Here is a 17,273-nt window from a genome sequence, read left to right on the forward strand (position 1 = left end):
AAACGGAGGGTTACAGGAGGGGTTGTGGGAGGGGGAATGGGCTAAATGGACAAGGGGCACTAAGGAATCTACTCCTGAAATCATTGTTGCACTATATGCTAACCAATTTGGATGTAAATTTTAAAAAATAAAAAATAAGTAAAAAAAAATAAAACAAAATTGCCACTGGCCTTGATTCTTCATAAAATCTTTGGGAGGGTATTAAGTGAAATGATTGTGTAAGCGTTTCATAAACTTTGAAAGTTACAATAGGCATTCAGTTACTTGTTGAATAAATGAAGACAATATTTATTGTTGGCATATATTTAGGGAGGATAAACAAAAGGAGAATAATGTAGCACCAACACAGGAAGCATCTTATATACCTTTTCCTTTTCTACCTTCTGATATGGTACTTTATTATTGGACCAATAAAATTTGTGGAATGAATCTAAATACAGGGCTATATCAAAAAAAAAAAAAAAGAAGAAGAAGAAGAAAAGAAAAACCACAATTTTAAGGAAGCTTTTAGATTATGCAGTTGGATTTTTAACCTGAAGAAAAAGAACAATGATAAAGATTCAACAAATAAAATGGCTTTTTTGAGTATGACTCATCACAAAGTCAAATATACTCTGTCTCCAGAAGAGCCATCAAGAAAATGAAATGGTAAAAGAGATGAGATTGTATTAGTTTTAGGTGTACAGCATAATGATTTGAAATGTCTATATTGTGAAATGATCACCACAGTAAGTTCAGTTAACATTCATCACCACACATAATTACAACTTTTTTTTTCCTTGTGGTGGTACTTTTGTTTTAAGCAACTTGACAGGATTGTCATATTTTTCTAGAAATTAATCCTAAGGAAATAACCAATAAAGCTGATCGCTTTGATCACATCAAAGCTCAAAATTGATAACAAATTCCAAATAATTGTGCATTGATTAAATAGCAATTCATCTGCAGTATGTTGTTTAACATGTCATTTAAAGTGTTATATTTATCATTAAGGTATAGTATTTAATGATATGAAAAGATTGTGCAAACTTAAGTATGAATAGCAGATGCAGCTCTGAGAACATGGTTTGTTAACAAGAATACAATTTCACATATTTATAGGAATGGGTGGAATGCATATATTGAAGGCTTTCTTTGTTGAATATTATGTCTTGACATCAAGTGATTGGTAGTTCAAGAGCATAGCATTAGAGATTATGTTTTTTGATGAGAACTGAAAAACAAATACATAAATGCATTCACAGCTTAAATATTTAAACCAAAAAGGAAATAGAATTTTGAGGTATCGTTCATTACAGTCATGATGTTTGGAGATGCTGTTATCTTCAGATTATCCATTCTGAAAAGAAAGTACTGAAGACCTGAATGTAATGTCTTAGCCAATTACAAGAGCTGAATTCTTTGCAGTATTTTGTTTTTCATTTCTGTTCTATGCATTAAATCTGTAACTGTGAATAGCTGGATTTTGGTAACAGTATTGCATCAGTGTACTACATAATCAGCTTTTCTTTTGTTCATTCAGGGAGAAACTTATTCGTCTTCAGCATGAGAATAAGATGTTAAAAATTAACCAAGAGGGTTCAGACAATGAAAAAATTGCCTTATTGCAGAGTCTTCTGGATGATGCAAACCTACGCAAGAATGAACTGGAGACAGAGAATAGGTAAGGATGTATGTAGATGACAGCATTTTGACACAGGTTTTCTCTGTTTTCCTTGATTTTGATTCCCTTAAACAAAGATTTGGATTGTATGTTGAGTAGTGATAATGTGTTATTCCATTTCATTTTAAGAGTACCTTAATCCATTTTTCTGCTTACAGATAGACTTGCATAAAAGTGTTGTGCCTCTTTATAATAGCATTCCCCTCTTTATTTCTTCAAGCAAACTGATACCAACCACCCCACCCTTTTCCCTTTCTAATTACTAATTAAAACCAGAAGATTAAAAAAAAGTCTGATTATTAATTCAGTCTTTCACAATTTTAGTTCTATTCATTATCAGAATAATACAGTTTACCCTGTTTTTATAAGCTAATGTGTTGAAGGATCAGTTTTGAGAAAAACAGGATCCATCAGAACTGAATTGACAAGAGTTTTTTTTCTTTTTTTTTTCAAACCTGTTATTTCTTGTGACCCTGAAAAGAAGTCATTCATTTTATAAACAATTCAATTATGAGAATTCAGAATCTGGAAATTTAACAAGAAAATCATTATGTAGTCATTCAAAGCAACTGTACAGCAATAGCTTGCTCTGGAAAGAATTACGTTTATATTTTGTTGTGACAGTCTTTTAGTTCTTTTCCTTTTTGGAAATGTTTCTTAGACACCAAACATGGTGTCTTTTCCTTTTCTTAGTGTTGTGATATTATGTCATTTTTGAGGGATTTGACATTTTCATTAATGGTTTCATAGTTTGCTTGATATTACAGTTTATTATGCCTGATTGATGGGGCATTTCCCAGGTGTGAGTCAACAATGTTATGACCATTTTACATGCCCTGCCCTTCTTGGCACTTTAATTTTATTTATTTATTTATCTATCTATCTATTTCTCTATTTATTTATTTATTTAAATGTTTATTTATTTTTGAGAGAGAGACAGAATGAGCAGAGTTGGGGCAGAGAGAGAGGGAGACACAGAATCCGAAGCAGGCTTCAGGCTCTGTCAGCACAGAGCCCAAGTGGGGCTTGAACTCAAGAACCACAAGAGCATGATCTGAGACAAAGTTGGACGCTTAAACGACTGAGCCACCCAGGCACCCCTGCAGTTTGATTTTTAAAGCTGCTGTGGTAAAATCAGCAAAAAGCATAAATAACAGGGTGATTATTAGAGCATAATAAAGCATAAAAAGGGGGACAGTTTTATATCAATTCTTAGAGCATAGAGAATGAATACTTTTTTAAAATACTTAGAAAAAGTTTAGAATGAAAAGTGGAGAAAAGGGACTTGCAGAAAGCAGCTTGGCAATCATGCAGCCCCATGGGTGAGAGCACTTGTGTTCATCTCCATCGTCCTTTGCTTCTGGGCTATATTTTAGCCATCTTTAGTCAGGAAGGTCTTCCCTGTACCTTAATTTTTTTCCAGTGAATCAACACCCATAACTTCCTTTATAATGCTTTGCATTGTTTCTCACAGATCTTATGGCCATTGGTCTTCTCTGATCAGAAAAAGAACAACTACTTGTCATTTACACAGCACTCATGTTGTAGATAACTGATTGCCTCCCAAGTCCCAATGCCACTTACAGCTGTTTACACTTTAGTATTGTGTTTGTTTCTTTTTTTTAAATCATTTTATTTTATTTTTTTCATCATGATCAGTGTACTCTTTCCTCCATCCCCACACCCACCTCCCCTCTAGTAACCATCAGTTTGTTCCTTATAAAGAGTCTGTTTCTTGTTTTGTCTCTCTCTTTTTTCCTTTCTTTTGCTCGTTTGTTTCTTAAATTCTTTTTTTTAATGTGTATTTATTTTTGAGAGGTAGTGTGTGAAAGTGGGGGAGGGGCAGAGGGAGAGGGAGAGAAGGAATCCCAAGCAGACTCCATGCTGTCAGCACCAAGCCCAACACAGGGCTTGAACCCATGAACCCACTAACTGTGAGATCATCATCTGAGCCAAAATCAAGTGTTCAGACACCCAACCCACTGAGCCAGCCAGCAGCCAGGCACCTCTTATTTCTTAAATTCTACATATGAATGAGTTCATATGGTATTTGTCTTTCTCTGAGTGACTTATTTTGTTTAATATTATACTCTAGCTCTGTCTTGTTGCAAATGGCAAGATTTCATTCTTTTTTACGCTTAAATAATATTCCAGTGTGCGTGTGCGTGTGTGTGTGTGTGTGTGTGTGTGTGTGTGTGTGTGAATACATCTTCTTTATTCATCTTTTGATGGACACTTGGACTGCTTCCATGGTTTGGCTGTTGTAAATAATGCTGCAGTAAACATAAGGATACATGTATCCTGTTAAATTAGTGTTTTTGTATTTTGGGGGTAAATATCTGGTAGAGCGACTACTGGATCATAAGGTAGTTCTATTTTAAGATTTTTGAGGAATCTCCATGCTGTTTTCCACAGTGGCTGTGCCAGTTTGCATTCCCACCAATAGTGCAAGAGTGTTCCTTTTTTTCCAGCTCCTTGCCAACACTTTTTTCCTGTGTCTTTGATTTTAGCCATTCTGATATTGTAGTTTTGATTTGCATTTCCTTAATGATGAGTGATGTTGAACATCTTGTCCTGTGTCTGTTGGCCATCTGTATGTCTTTTTTGGATAAATGTCTATGTTTCCCACCCATTTTTTAATTGGGCTATTTGGGGTTTTGATTGTTGAGTTGTGTACATTCTTTATATATTTTGGATACTAGCCCTTTATTGGATATGGTATCTGAAAATATCTTCTCCCATTCCATAGGTTACCTTTTAGTTTTGTTGATTGTTTGCTTTGCTATGCACAAACTTTCTATTTTGATGTGGTCCCAATAGTTTGTTTTCTTCGCCTCAGGAGACGCATCTACAAAAGTGTTGCTACAGCTAATGTCAGAAAGATTACTGCCTGTGCTCTCTTCAAGGATTTTTATGGTTTCAGGTCTCACAGTTAGGTCTTTAATCCATTTTGAGTTTATTTTTGTGTATGGTATAAGAAAGTGGTCAAGTTTGGGCGCCTGGGTGGCTCAGTCAGTTAAGTGTCTGACTTCAGCTCAGGTTATGATCTCACACTCTGTGAGTTCGAGCCTTGCGTCAGCCTCTGTGCTGACAGCTCAAAGCCTGGATCTCACTTCAGATTGTGTGTCTCCCCCTTTCTCTGCCCCTCCGCTGCTCATGCTCTCTCTGTCTCTCTGTCTCTGTCTCAAATATAAATAAAAACATTTAAAAAAATTTTAAAAAGTGGTCAAGTTTCATTCTTTTGCATGTGGCTGCCCATTTTTCCCAACACCATTTGTTGAAGATTAATTGAATTGTGGGTTTATTTCTGAGTTTTCTGATCTATTTTGTGTATTTTTATGCCAGTACCATAAAGTTTTAATTACTGCTGTTTTGTAATGTAACTTGAAATCTGGAATTGTGATACCTCCAGATTTTTCTTTTTTAAGATTGCTTTGGCTACTCAAGGTCTTTTGTGGCTCCATACAAATTTTAGGATTTTTTTTTTTTAGTTCTATGAAAAAATGCTATTGGCATTTTTGATAGGGATTGCATTAAATATGTAGACTGATTTGGATAATACAGACATTTTAACAATGTTTGTTCTTCCTTTAAAAAAATTTTTTTTTAACATTTATTCATTTTTGAGAGACAGAGACAGCGTGAGTGTGGGGATGGGGGCAGAGAGAGAGGATGACACAGAATCTGAAGCAGGCTCCAGGCTCTGAGCTGTCAACACAGAGCCCTACGTGATCTCACAAGATCATGACATGAGCCAAAGTCGGACACTTAACCGACTGAGCCACCCAGGCGCCCCAACAATATTTTTTTTCCCAATCCATGAGCATAAAATGTTTCTCCATTTCTTTACTTCATGTTAAATTTCTTTTACAGGTCTTTCACCTCTGGTTAAGTTTATTCCTAGATATTTTATTGTTTTTGGCGCAGTTGTAAATGAGATTGTTTTCTTAATTTCTTTTTCTGCTGCTCTATTATTACTGTATAGGAATGCAATAGATTTCTGTATCTTGACTTTGTATCCTGCGACTGAATTTTTTTATCAGTTCTAGTCATTTTTTGGTGGAGTTTTCTATAAGTGGTACCATGTCAAGTGCAAATAGTGAGAATTTTACCTCTTCCTTACCAATTTGGATGCCTTTTATTTCTTCGTGTTGTCTGATTGGTGTGGCTCAGATTTTCAGTACTATATTGAATAAAAGTACTGAGAGTGGACATTCTTGTCTTGTTCCAGACTTTAGGGGAAAAGCTCTCAGTTTTTCACCATTGAATATGATGTTGGCTGTGGATGTTTCATATAAGGGCTTTATTATCTTGAGGTATGCTCCCTGTAGATCTACTTTGCAGAGGGTTTTTAATGTGTTATTGGATTTAGTTTCCTGATACTTTGTTGAAGATTTTTGCATCTATATTCCTAAGAGATATTGGCCTATGGTTCTCTTTTTTTGTGGTGTCATTATCAGGTTTTGGTATGATCAGGGTGATGCTGGCCTCATGGAATGAATTTGGAAGTTTTCCTTTCTCTTGTATTTTTTGGAATAGTTTGAGAAGGATAGGTATTAACTTCTCTAAATGTTTGGTAAAATTCATCTGTGAAGCCATCTGGTCCTGGACTTGTTTCTTGGGAGTTTTTTGATTACTGATTTAATTTCATTGTTAGTAATTGGTCTGCTCAAATATTCTATTCCTGCTCTAGTTTTGGTAGGTTACATGTTTTCCAGGAATTTATCCATTTCTTCCAAGTTGTCCAATTTATTAGCATGTAGCTTCTCATATAATACTGTTAAAATTGTATTTCTGTCGTGGTTATTATTATTTCTCCTCTTTCATTAGTGATTTTATTTATTTGGATCCTCTCTCTTTTGTAATAAGTGGCTACAGGTTTATCAAATTTGTTGATAGTTTCAAAGAACCAGCTTTTGGTTTCACTGATATGTTCTAATGGATTTTTTTTTTTTTTTTAAGTTTCTATATAACTTCTATCTGCTCTAACCATTATCATTTCATTCCATTTGCTGAGTTTGGGTTTTGTTTGTTCTTTTTCTACTTCCTTTAGGGGTACGATTAGATTGTTTATTTGAGATTTTTCTTCTTGATGTAGGCCTGTATTGCTGTAAACTTCCTTCTTAGAACCACTTTTGCTGCATCCCAAAGATTTTGGACTATTGCGTTTTCATTTTCATTTGTTTCCATGTTAAGTTTTGATTTCTTTGATTTCTTGGTTGACCCATTCATCGTTTAGTAGCATGTATTTATGCTCTTTGCAGATTTTTTCTTGTGGTTGATTTCTAGTTTCATAGCATTATATTCAGAAAAGATGCATGATACGACTTCGATTTTGTTGAATTGGTTGAGAGATTTGTTTTGTGGCCAAATATGTGATTTGTTCTGGAGAATGTTTCATGTGCACTTGAAAAGAATGTATATTTTGCTGTTATTTGGAATGTTTTGAATTAAGTCTATTAAATCTAGTCCAGTATGTCATTCAAGCCACTGTTTCCTTCTTGATTTTCTATGTGGTTGGTCTGTCCATTGATGGAAGTGAGGTGTTAAAGTCCTCTACTGTTATTGTATTACTACAGATTAGTTCCTTTATGTTTGTTAGTAATTGTTTTATGTATTTGGGTGTTCCCATGTTTCATGCATAAATATTTACAATTGTTATATCCTTTTGTTGGATCATCCCTTTTTTATTATCTTATAGTCTCTCTCTGTCTCTTATTGCAGTCTTTCTTTTAAAGTCTACTTGTGGGGCGCCTGGGTGGCTCAGTCAGTTAAGCATCCGACTTTGGCTCAGGTCATGATCTCGCGCTCCGTGAGTTCGAGCCCCGCGTCGGGCTCTGTGCTGACAGCTCAGAGCCTGGAGCCTGTTTCAGATTCTGTGTCTCCCTCTCTCTCTGACCCTCCCCTGTTCACGCTCTGTCTCTCCCTGTCTCAAAATAAATAAAACGTTAAAAAATAATAATAATAAAGTCTACTTTGTGTTTTAGAAGTATTGCTTCCCTGGCTTTCTTTTGACATCCATATGCATGATGAATGTTTCTCTATCCCCTCACTTTCAATCTGCTGGTGTCTTGAGGTGTGAAATGAGTCTCCTGTAGGCAACATATAGATGAGTCTTGTTTTTTTATCCACTCTGTCACCCTGTGTGTTTTGGAGCATTTAGTCCATTTACATTCAACGTAATTATTGATAGATTTGTGTTTGTTGTCATTTTGTTACTTGTTTTGTGGTCGTGTCTATAGTTTTTCTCTGATCCTTGTTCTCTTTCATCATTTATTGGCTTTCTGTAGTGATATACTTGGATTCTTTTCTCTTTATTCTTTGCATATTTATTACTGGTTTTTGATTTGTGGTTACCTTTAAGTTTGTATATAACATCTTCTGTATATAGCAGTCTATCTTAAGTTGATGGTTGCTTAAATTTAAACCCATTCTTTATTCCTCTGCTCCTCGTTTTAGGTATATAGTGTCATATTTTGCATCCTTTTCTTTTATGAATCCCTTGACTGATTTTTATAAAAAAATTTATTTTTCCTACTTTTGTGTTTTTTACTTTTCATATTCCTTTATGATCTTTCCTTTCCAAAGAATCCCCTTCAGTATTTCTTATAGCGCTGGTTTAGTGGTCATGAACTCTTTTAGTTTTTGTTTGAGAAACTCTTTCTGTCACCTATTCTGAATGATAGCCTTGCTGGATCGAGTATTCTTGGCTGCAGATTTTTCCCTTTTAGCACTTAAAATATATCATGCCACCCCTTCTAGCCTGCAAAGTTTCTGTTGAAAAATCTACCGATAGCCTTGTGGGGTTTCCTTTATGTAACTGTCTTTTCTCTTACTGCTTTTAAATTTTTTTCTTTATCTCTGCTTTTTGCCATTATATTACTATGTGTCTTGGTGTGAACTTTTTTGGGGTTGAATTTTAGGGGGAATCTCTGTGCCTGGATCTGGATGTTAGTTTCCTTCCCCAGATTGGGGAAGTTTTTAGCTATTATGTCTTCAAATAAATTGTCTGCCCCCTTATCTCTCTCTTCGTCTTCTGAGATCCCTATAATGTGGATGTTATGTTTGATGGAGTCACTGAGTTCCCTGTGACTATTCTCCATTTGCTTAATTTTCTTTCCTCTTGTTTGCTTAGCTTGGTTATTTCCCATTATTGTGTCTTTCAAGTCATCTAGCCTGCTATTTATTCCATCAAGTGTATTTTTAATTTCATTTATTGTATATTTCATCTCTGGTTAGCCATTTTTTAAAAAAAAGTTTATTTTGGGAGAGAAAAAGGGAGAGAGAGAATCCCAAGCAGGCTCCATGCTGTCAGCACAGAGCCCCGCACAGGGCTCGATCCCACCACCTTCCAGATAATGACCTAACGTGAAATCAAGAGTCAGACACTTAACTGATTGAGCCACCCAGACACCCTTCTGATAAGTCATTTTTTTTATCTCTTTGTTAAGGGTCTCACTGATGTCCTCCATGCTTTTCTCAAGTCCAGTGAATATCTTTATGATCATTACCTTAAATTCCCTATCAGGCATATTATATGTGTCTACTTTGCTTTGGTCTCTTGCTGTGGTGTGGTCCTGTTCTTACATTTGGGAAACATTTTTCTGTCTTCTCATTTCATTTTGTTTTCTGTGTCTGTTTTTGTTCAGAAAGTCAGCTACTTCTCTTACTTTTAATGATAATAGCCTTATGAAGAAGAGGTCCTGTGGTGCCTTGCAGTGCAGTGTCCCCTGTTCCCCAGGGCTTGGCAGTTCAAGGAGTCTTTTGTGTGTACCCTGCTGTTGTGTCTTGACCTTTTTGTCCTTCAGTCATTTGTCTATAGAGGCTCTCTTTGCGTATTGTGGGCAGTGTTTGGTCCCCAGCAGGGGTGGGGTGCATTTTAATGTGCAACGGTGTGCTTGGAAAATGAGACCTGCCCCACAAAACATGTGGGTTGGGAGATGTGGTGTTGGCAGGGTTTACACTATCTTCTGGGGGAAGGGGACCTACAGTGCTGGGAGGGACTAAGGGGAGCATGACTGGGAAGGGCAGAACATCAGGAGCAGTGCTTGGTGCAAAGAAGTTAGGTAGGAGTGGTGATGTGTGTTGATGCTCTGGGCCAGGGAAAGGGAAATGGTGACTACCAGCTCCTTGTTCCTGGAGGGGTGTCTGCATGATCCGTGTCTCTCTAGGCCACTTTCTGAGATGGACAAATCACTCTCCCTCTCATCTGCCCTCAAACTGCTGGTTCTCTGCTGTATTTACTTACACTGCTGTTGGTCATGCTGTCTCTTTACAGACTGGGGCACCGCTTCCTAATGCACTCAGGTCTCTACCAGAACCAAGCTCACCAGTTTTTAAAATTCCAGGCTTTAAGTCCTGCTGGTTTTAAGAACTCATAAAATTTGACCCCTCTAACTTTCAAAGTCAAATATTTTGAAAGTCTGTTTTCTGCTCTTTCTGGCTCCCTCCCCGCCACAGACAGTCATGGTCTGTTTCACTCCCAGACCATGGCTTTGCCCTTGCCACCTTCTTCCATGTGGCCTCTTCCCTACCTTTAGTTGTGAAGTTTGTTCTGCCAGTCCTCGGGTCATTTTCTAGGTTATTTACACTGATGTGAATGTTATCTAGTTGTAGCTGTGGACCACAATGAGCTTAGTCATGGTCCTCCTACTCTGCCATTTTCCTAGCAGAACTATTTCCTGAATTACAGTACTGATACCTTACATTTATAGTATGACCATCTGTAACCTATAACAATAATAATATTAATAATAGCAGTTAATGTTTATTAGCTTTTGTCTGTTCCAAACATTGTGCTATTTATTTTAAATATGTAGTCTTATCTTTATTAAAGTTTTATTGGTGAGGGAATTTGGGCTTAGACCCAGGCTGCCTGAATTCAGAGCCTCTATCTAATCCTGCCTGCCTTCATTCTTTTCCTTCCTTCCTTCCTTCCTTCCTTCCTTCTTTACTTCCTCTTTCTCTTTCCCTTCCCTTCCCTTCCCTTCCTTTCCCTTCCCTTCCCTTCCCTTCCCTTCCCTTCCCCTTCTTCTCCCCCTCCCTTCCTTCCCTTCCTGCCTTTCTTTTTTAAAAGATTTTATTTAAAAAAATAATAAAAATAAAAATAAAAGATTTTATTTTTAAGCAATCTCTATACCCACTCTGGGGCTTGAAGTCACAACCCAAGATCAAGAGCTGCACGCTCCATTGACTGAGCTAGCCAGGCACCCCATCCATACTCTTTCTTGCCAAGTTATCTTTTTCCGTGTTTGCAAAACTTATTTTTTCTTTCTCCTGCAGAGGATTTTTTTCTCTTCAGGATTAGTTAGTTCTTACTGAGTTTAATAAGTAAGTAGATGACCTTGTCTCCAACTTAATCTCTTACAAGCGTACAGCATTAGACTAGTACAAAGAAACTTGAGTTCCACTGAATCTTTTAACTTAAACACAATTTGTTCAGCACCGGTACATTGTCTGTCAGAAGGAAAGGTTTGTAGTAAACCTCCAAAGTCCTTTCCAATTAGTTTTCTCAGCAAGTTGGCATTTTAAAAATCTGTAATACCTGCTGACCCTCGCTCAGGGAGCTTTCTCAAAGCATACGTGACCTTGTTCCCTTCCTGCCCAGAGTATATTGTGATTACAAGCTCATCCTCTTTCTGTACGCCCTTGAAAATTATATGTAAGTAGATTTTAATTAATATGATAACTTCTGAAGGGGGAGAAAATAAGTAGAAGCAATTCACACTTATAGAGTGCCTGCTCTGTACAGATACTGCACTAGACACTATATAAGACCTTACTTTTCTAAACAGCACCATGAAGTAGGTATTAGAGTCCTCATTTATCTTGGCTTTTTGAAGTTTGCATTTTTTTGAAAAAAGGTGAGCTCATATGTTTACATAGCTTCATGTATGTAAAGTATGTGTGTAAATACTTTATACTTTTGCTTGTTTATTCCCCATTAATGTTTGGGGTATTTGCTTGTCTGTTCCCCATTACTGAAAATTTGTGTTGTTTTCAAATACTTCCAAGGAACATCTTGGTAGACTTAATATATATGGCATTTACCAAGGCCTAATAGGCTTACAGTATTTGTTGACTAAATAATTTCAAAAATGGCCAAGATGGGTGGTTGAAATACTCTAATGGTTTGAAATCTATTTCCATATTACTTTCTGAAAAGATTGAACAAAGTTACAGTGTCACTAGTAATGTATTTGTATATCTCCCCATATTGAATATGGATTTTCAAATAATTCCTTCACTATTTAAAAAGCACCTAGGGGTGCCTGCGTGGTTCAATTGGTAAAGCATCCAACTCTTGATCTCAGGTCAAGATCTCACAATCTTAGGTTGTGATTGCACAGTTATGGAGCATGGAGCCTGCTTGGGATTCTTTCTCTCCTTCTTGCTCTGCTCCTTCCCCCCCAAAAATAAATAAACTTTAAGAAAATAAATAAAATAAATAAAAAGCACCTAGATTTTCTGTTCCTTGATGTGAAAAACATTAGTTATTATCATAGATTAGATTGAATTTTCAATGTGATTGTCACTAATTATAGAACCTGTAACATTTATGGGAAGAATTTCTTACAGTTTGTTTAGTAAAAAAAAATGCTTATTGAATTTTCTGGCTGTTTAGATTCTAAATGTTCATTGCCCTGTTTTGTCCTTAATTTGAGATAGTCTGGCTTCTACCATTCCACTAAAGTATTTCCTACTAAAATAACCAGTCATCTTGTAAATGGCCAATCCAGTGGGAGCATTCAAAATTTTATCTTTCCTCGTGTCTGTTGTATTCATTGTTGTTGATCATCCTCCCCTTCCTTAAACTTTTTAAAATTTCAGTTAAAATACCTCTCTTATGTTTCTCCTACTTCTCTTCAGGGTGATGTTCCTCTTTCTACCCTCTGGTTGGTGATCTGCCATGGACCATCTTTGTTCCTCTTTTCTACTCTTCTTTACATTCTTTCTAATCGATATTATTTTTGTTCAAGGCTTCTGTTAACTCCAAATGGCTCTCACATCTATCTTTTCAACTCAGATTTCTCTTTGTGCTTCAGATGCAGAGATACAGCTGTTTGACAGATAACTCAAGGTGCTGCATTTTCAACAACTACAAAATACCTTCATTTAGCAACCTGCTTCTCCTATATTCTCCTTCTCAGTAAATGTTTTCCAAAAGCTCAAACCAGAATTCTGAGTGTTATTTTTTAATCCTTGTATTCTTTTGCCTTTTAGATATATTTCATCCTTGTTCCCTCCTCTTTCAGGCATATTTAGTAATAATTGTAGTAGTCTCCTTCCGGTCTTCATGCCTTCACTTTGACCTTTTTAATAACATCTTCCATCCTCAAATCAATGTTATCTTTGTAAACTATTTTTGATTAAGTCTCACCCTCTGGCAATCCTTCAGAGATTCCAAGGAGGAATCCCAAGACCTAGAGAACCAGGCTGGTATACTGAGTGTTGCATCATAATGACTTAGAGGATGTATGAGGTCCAGAATCAACATTCTTAAAGGCTGAGTTATTCAGCCAGATTTTAGGCCAGATCATAGGATAAGTTCTAAATACACATTTCATGTAAGGCTGCACTCAACAACCTCTCCTCTTCTCTGGTTTCATCTAGCCATTGTTCCCCTCATAGACATGCCATTCTTAAGGAATTTTTTTTATTACCTATTTTAATTTTAACTTTACCTATTTTAATTTTAATTTTAAGTAGGCTCCAGATCTAATGTGGGGCTTAACTCACAACCCTGAGATCAAGAGTCACACACCGTACCAACTGAATGACACCCCCATACTTAAACAATATTGGGGAGGGGGACACCGGGGTGGCTCAGTCAGTTAAGCATCTGACTTTGGCTCAGGTCACGATCATGATCTGATGGTTTGTGAGTTGGAGCCCCACGTCCAGCTCTGTGCTGACAGCTCGGAACCTGGAGACAACTTTGGATTATGTGTCTCCCTTTCTCATGGCCCCTCCCCCTGCTCGCACTCTGTCTCTCTGTCTCTCTCTCTCAAAAATAAATAAACATTGAAAAAAAATAGAATTTTTTTTTTTAAATTTTAAGTAGGCTCTAGACATGCCATTTTTGAACTCACTGTGCCCCCTCATATTTCTGTGTGCTTTGGACATGATGAATTCTCTGTCTTAAATCCCCTTTCCATCCTTAATCACTTAAGTGTTTTATTTATTGTTCTAGTCTCAGTTCAGTCAAGCCTAATTCCCCCATACAATTAGATTTAATTCTTGCTGCTTTGAGCAATCATTCTTTTTTGTACCTCTATGTGATATGTTGAAGTATTTATCTTGTATTTTAACATTTTGCTTCCCCACTAAATTCCTTGAGTACAGGGATCTTTTAACACCATGCTGAGCATGGTGCATGACACATAGTGCGAATAAACATGTATTGAAGTGAATTTCAGATAATTAGATATGCATAAGTATAGTGGTATGACAAGATATGTCCACTAAAATACCATATTTGAAATCATAGAAATTTCAAGTAAGGGGCACCTAGGTGGCTCAGTCATTAAGTGTCTGAGTTTGTCGCTCAGGTCACAGTCTCATGGTTCATGAGTTTGAGCCCTGCATCAGGCTGTCTGCTGTCAGTGTGGAGCCTGCTTTGGATCCTCTGTACCCCTCTCTCTGCCCCTCCCTCACTTATGCACAAACACTCTTTCTCAAAAATAAACTTTTTTTTTTAATTTCAAGTAAAACAAAAAATAATCTGAACAGTGAGCTGCACTACTATCTTAGCTTTGTTTTGCTAATTATACTGTGTCTCTAACCAATATGAAAACCAAGAGAGAAGGTATAAGTAAGTCTGAACTTGACAAATTAATATATGTTTGATTTCTAGGCTGGTGAATCAAAGACTTCTGGAAGTACAGTCACAAGTTGAAGAACTGCAAAAATCTTTACAGGATCAAGGCTCAAAAGCAGAAGATGTAAGTTTTAATGTGTACTGAGCATGGTCCAAAAGTTTCACAATGTTAAGAAAAGCTATAACTTTTTTTTTTTTTTTTTTTTTGATGGTCTCTGTCAAAATAATTTATAATTATATTCGTTATAGAAAAAAAAAAAAAAACAACAGTGTTTTCCTTTTACTAATGTTCCTTGTGAAAAGGACCAGACAGTACTTCATTGTCTGTTTTGGAATCCTTCTGCTGGGAATTAGAAGTTTATTTGTAGTTATTAACTAAGGAATTCACTTCGTGGGGTTTTTGTTTGTTTGATTTACAGAGTAGAGAAGCTAGGATTTTTTTTTTTAAGTTTTTATTTATTTATTCATTTAAGTTGCCTCTACACCCATCGTGGGGCTCAAACTCACGACCTTGAGATCTAGAGTCACATGCTCTTCCGACTGAGCCAGCCAGGCTCCCTGAGGCTTTGTGTTTTAAATGTACTCCTCTCAGTATTCAGAGTACAAGGTTTTTCCCTCTGGTCAACAACAACAAAAATGCTGTACAAATTTAGTATGTTCAAATAGAAATTTTTATGTATAATTGATATTTTTAAAAATAGTGTTATTCCTAGAAATAACCACCTCTGGATTTCTGAATCCCTCTTACTATCCCCAGCACTGCCCCACTCAATATAAGTTCACTGACCTTCTTTTTATATTCTCTTATGCAGAGTACTGCATGTCTGTCATAGCCTTGCCTGCTTGAATGGCACGCTCACACTAGAATATCGTAAATGCATTAAGCCAGGAACTAGATGGACTTTCGTCTTCTCATGCTCACTGTCTATCACAGTGCTTCTGTAGCACATAATAGTCAGTCTCTGATGAAAGTGCAAATAAATCAAATTTTCCAAATCTTTTACATTTAATAAGCAGTATACAGTAGAATTACAACAATAAAGTATTCAAAAATAGTTTAATCTTTGCTTCAGTCGGTTGGTTCTTTTTTATTATTGCTGGTATAATTTGCTATAAACTCTGGCCTTTGAGTATAAACCTACACAGTTGCTTCCATTGGTAGTCTTTTTGGAGAATGTCAGAACTATAGATCTATCATTTCTTTCCAGCCTTATAAATATAAGAGGGCATAAAAACAAAAGGAACCAAAAAAGGGGTATTAAACCAGTATATTACTCAAAACCTCCAAATATTAGATGCATAAAGCTCATTATTGACCTAATTTTAGGAGTTTCATAAACATGTATCTGTCTTGTATTGACAGGATCCTCTAAGATCGGTGGTTTAATTTATCCTTTAATTAATGTGTTGATAGTCTTTCTTAGATCCCAAATTGATTCCTAGTTCCTAAAATTGTAACCAACATCCAACCTACCTTATTCCCTTATTAAAATAGAACTAGTTTGAAATGTCATAAACATACTTGATTAAACATACTTTTAATCCAGAATGCTAAACCAGGAAGAGGTGAAGCAAAACCACCATTAGTGTATTAAAGTATTAGGAAGCCCAGCTAAGTTCTTAGAGATGAACCAAAGTGATTTCTTCAGTGAAATCACTGGGTCCCTTAAACTGAGGTAAATGTAGACTTAGTTTTGGTCTCTAAAACTTTGAGGAGACTTTTTGTTGATTTGTTATGGTAGAAAGGGGAAGGGCATGTGGTACATAGGAAGTAAGAGTGGCAGAACATCAGTATCAGCTCTACTTTAGTGTTATAGTGATAGCCATTGTACAGGCTTGATTCTCTTACTCATATTAGAGACACAGAGGGAATTTATTCTGTAAAAAATAATTTTGTGTAGCCTGATTTAGATATCACTGTGGTAATCAAATCTAATTGAATATGCTCTGTGCCATCACTTTAAGAGAACATATTTCAGAAGTGAGATCCTGGCCCTAAAAGTACTATTTGCATAAGGTAGTCCATTTATTTGACTGCCCAGATTCTAAATGTCTTGCTCTAAATTCTTAGATATTTCCTCAGAGTTCCTATTCCAATAGAAACTTTCTCTGATATGCCTCAAAATGGTGTGGAGAAAGTATGTGGTTCTTTCCCCCAGCAAATGTTTGATGCTTTCCTCTTCTCTTTCACTACCTTACGGCATTGCGTCTCCAGAGTATGTAGTATGTAGGACAACCTGCCCGGTGGAACTGGTCCTCTCTGGAGAACATTATAATTCCTGCCTATTTCTGTTATCAAAAGCACAGTCCTTTCATGTGACCTTAAGTCAGAGTAGGATGGTTTACACATTTTTATTATTATTTTTATGTCATTTATTTTTAGCATGGAAGCAGAAAAACATTGTTATATCCAGTCATATGGATAATTTGAGCTAGCCACATTGTATAAAACTCCAGAGAACGAGACAGGATGAGGACACCATAGAAGAAAGAAAACTGTACATTTTTGAAAAAAAAATGCATAACTTTTACTTCTATTCATGAATTACTAAATCGTTCCTTCTATTGGCTGCTGTGTTTGCTTCATACTAATATGTCCTCTCTGTCTCTTGGCATGGTTTCTGCTCAAAAGGCTATTGTAAGTATGGCTTCCTATTCATTTCTATATATTGAGCAACTTTTTGATTTATGTACATTCTCTTCCATCACAGTTGATGGTATTAAATTCTTAAGTGATACAAATTTTATGGAAAATGAATATACCAATATTATTGCCTTATAGGTTTATGC

General features: G+C 36.2%; 1 protein-coding gene across 6 annotated transcripts in view; it reads left to right on the forward strand.

The window, feature by feature from the left end:
- HOOK3 (hook microtubule tethering protein 3) overlaps nt 1-17,273 on the forward strand; it is a 114,091-nt gene that overhangs the window by 77,827 nt on the left and 18,991 nt on the right. For all 6 annotated transcript variants that reach the window (XM_078445501.2, XM_078445506.2, XM_078445503.2 and 3 more), the window contains 2 exons: nt 1,523-1,663; nt 14,520-14,607. In XM_078445501.2, the coding sequence (XP_078301627.1) occupies nt 1,523-1,663; nt 14,520-14,607 (229 nt within the window). The remainder of the gene's footprint in view (nt 1-1,522; nt 1,664-14,519; nt 14,608-17,273) is intronic.

This window comes from Panthera onca, chromosome B1, assembly GCF_046562875.1.
Source record: "Panthera onca isolate mPanOnc1 chromosome B1, mPanOnc1 haplotype 2, whole genome shotgun sequence".
Classification (NCBI taxonomy): Eukaryota; Metazoa; Chordata; class Mammalia; order Carnivora; family Felidae; genus Panthera; species Panthera onca.